The sequence below is a fragment of the Myotis davidii genome, unplaced genomic scaffold, assembly GCF_000327345.1.
Source record: "Myotis davidii unplaced genomic scaffold, ASM32734v1 scaffold544, whole genome shotgun sequence".
Taxonomy (NCBI): domain Eukaryota; kingdom Metazoa; phylum Chordata; class Mammalia; order Chiroptera; family Vespertilionidae; genus Myotis; species Myotis davidii.
The window spans coordinates 2464248-2466952 of NW_006297018.1; the positions used below are offsets into that span (position 1 = coordinate 2464248).

At 39.9% G+C, this 2705-nt stretch overlaps 1 protein-coding gene across 1 annotated transcript in view; it reads right to left on the minus strand.

The window, feature by feature from the left end:
- RBM17 (RNA binding motif protein 17) overlaps positions 1-2365 on the minus strand; it is a 26007-nt gene extending 23642 nt beyond the window's left edge. Inside the window, exons 1-2 of the mRNA XM_006772612.1 lie at positions 2348-2365; positions 368-505 (exon numbers count right to left, since the gene is read on the minus strand). Coding sequence (XP_006772675.1) covers positions 368-490 — 123 coding nt within the window. The 5' untranslated portion in view covers positions 491-505; positions 2348-2365. The remainder of the gene's footprint in view (positions 1-367; positions 506-2347) is intronic.
- Between the last annotated feature and the right edge of the window lie 340 nt (positions 2366-2705).

Genomic DNA, 2705 nt, shown 5'->3' on the forward strand with positions numbered 1-2705 from the left:
AACTCCCATGGGCCCCAACCTAGAACCAGAATTTACCAGTATATCAGGAATATGGCCAATGAAGCAATATTTTAACCAAATTCTCAGTAATCTTAGACATAATGAAGTCTGAAAACCTGTACCACTGTTGGAAACCGAGTATTGCCTTTCTTCATTGGAATCCCTGAAATAGTTCTATTCCCAGGAATTGGGAAGAGCAAAATGACCCTTAGCTCCTTGTTCTTCTCTACATAGAGCCTCTCTCCATAAATGTTTAGCCCTACATAATCAATAAAAAGGCAGAGCAAGCTAAAGTCATACTGCTCTTAATCTAAGGAGGAACCTGCTCTGCAGACTTTTCTACTTTCACACTGTGGGCTTATCTTACCTTTGCTTGAGTGAGAGCTGCCTTCTTCACCTGAAGCTGAGACTGTAGAAGTTTGAAGTTTTTGGACCAGCCTTCTGTTTTCGAGTCACTGGTCTCCACTCCCAGATCATCATACAGTGACATTTTTTCAGTTTAATGCTGAAAGGCAAGGGAGGGGGGCAAAAAATGCAAAATACAGTAAAGATTTAAGATCTTTTTGTGTTGCCCTGGCCGGTGTGCTCACTGAAGAGTCATGGGTTCAATTCCCAGTCAAGGGCATGCACCTGGGATGCAGATTCAATCCCGGCCCCAGTTGAGGCACCATTTTCAAGGAATTGTAGAGGAAAATTTAAAGAAATCTCCTAGCCCAGAAACCTTCAAGGACAAAAGCCAAGACACCTGATATCACTAATAAGCGTACTTTCTAATATGCATATATTATTTTAAAAGTAAACTTCTATAATTAATAAGATCATGTGGTCAAGGAATTCATGTGAAATCAGTCTGTTCTACAGCATATAATGAGTTAAAGATGAAAGGTTCTAGATTCAGGACATTATTACTTAAATATATATAATTTTAAAAATTCTATTTGGTCTCAATAGCAAAAAGTAGAAACCTCCCAAAAACACTAGGTTCACTCAGCACAATTAGCTACCCTTTCCTAGAGAAAAAATTTAAATATATGCCTAGAAATTTAAAAAACAACACAGAAATGATCTCACGGAAGTAGGTTAACCAAATAATGTATTTTATTATTGCTTGTTAAGGGAAGTGTAGAGAGTTAGATCTTAAATATCCTGACTTCCTCATGACATTGGTTACAAAGAGAGAATCAATCTACATGTGAATGATCAATACACAATAACCCCGCGGAGTAGAGGAATACAAGATTACAACAAAAATGAAGACAACAATGGTTGCCCTAGCTGGTCTGGCTCGTGGATAGAGCATCAGCCTGCAGACTGGTTCGATTCTGGTCAAGGGCACATGCCCGGGTCACCAGCTCTATCCCCAGTAGGAGGCATGCAGGAGGCAGCCGATCAATGATTCTCTCATCATTGATGTTTCTATCTTTCTCTCCCTTTCCCTTCCTCTCTGAAATCAATAAAAATATATTTTTTAAAATGAAGACAACAATGGTTAACATTTATTAAACCTTATCTGGCCAGGGTGGTTGTAAATGCAGTATTTGCTGAGGAAGCCTAGCACTAGGTTAGAGATGGGGAACTGGGTGAGACTTCAGGAGATAAATCTGCCCCACGTCATTTCAAACCCAGTCAGGTGAACACCACAGCCCTTGCAAGTACTAGTAAACCTCTACTGCCAACTTTAAAAATACCCTTAACATTCTGAAACCCAAAATATGACCCACTTCTCAAAATAAGACATAATCTTTGTCAAACGGAAAAGAATTTTTTAAAAATCTCTAAATTGCAAATAAATGCTTAGCACAGGTAGCTTCCAATTTATGAACACATCCAAAAGTCTGTCAGTTTCCAGGTCCAGACAGCATTTTGCCATAAAAATTGTGTTATACAAAACTTGTCCTGTCTGTGTCTCAGGAAGAGAAGGAGACATGGACAAGAAGGAAATTCCCCCCAGGGTTATGTCTGACTCAGGGCAAAAGTTTCTCTCAGGCATATGCTTACTTCTCTACCTTTCTATGACAGGTATTCTAAGGCCCTGCTGCCCCAACACTTTAGCTGACCTTGGTTTCACTTTGTGTGGAGTGGGAGGTGACAGGGGTGGATACCAACTTTATTCCCTCAGAATAGCTGTTCTGGTTTTGAGCACTGTAGCTCCCTGCCTGGAAGTCAGTGCCCCACTACATTGTTGCTTCTTAATATCCAAACCCTCAGATTACCTAGAAGCTCTGTTTTAATTTCTTAATGAAAAGGCCCCAAGGTAGCACAGAAGCAGGATGAATAAAAGCAGGGTCCAGGGTACTGGTGGCTGCTCCAATCAATGACCTACATTAAGGCTTCTGTGACAACTCACCAGCTTAGCTGATAGAAGCACGTACAATTTCCTAGAGAGCACATCCGACAGGGAAATGACCAGTGCCTTCAGTGCCAGACACAGTGAACATTTTATTCAGGAACCTGGCAATGCCTTGTTACATTACACTTGAGTTACTGAAACTAAATGAAGAAAAAGTAATGAACTCCATTTATTAATTTAGTATGATTGAAATACAACCTTGCCTTCAAAGCTTTAGAGGGAATCCTCCTGGAGTCTACTTCCCCCTAGCCTACTTGGTATTCAGAACTAACCATTCTTATCTAAATTAAAATTTAGACAAGATATCCTTAAACTTTAAATTTAATGTGGAAAAACTCAGAGCAACAGCAAGAAA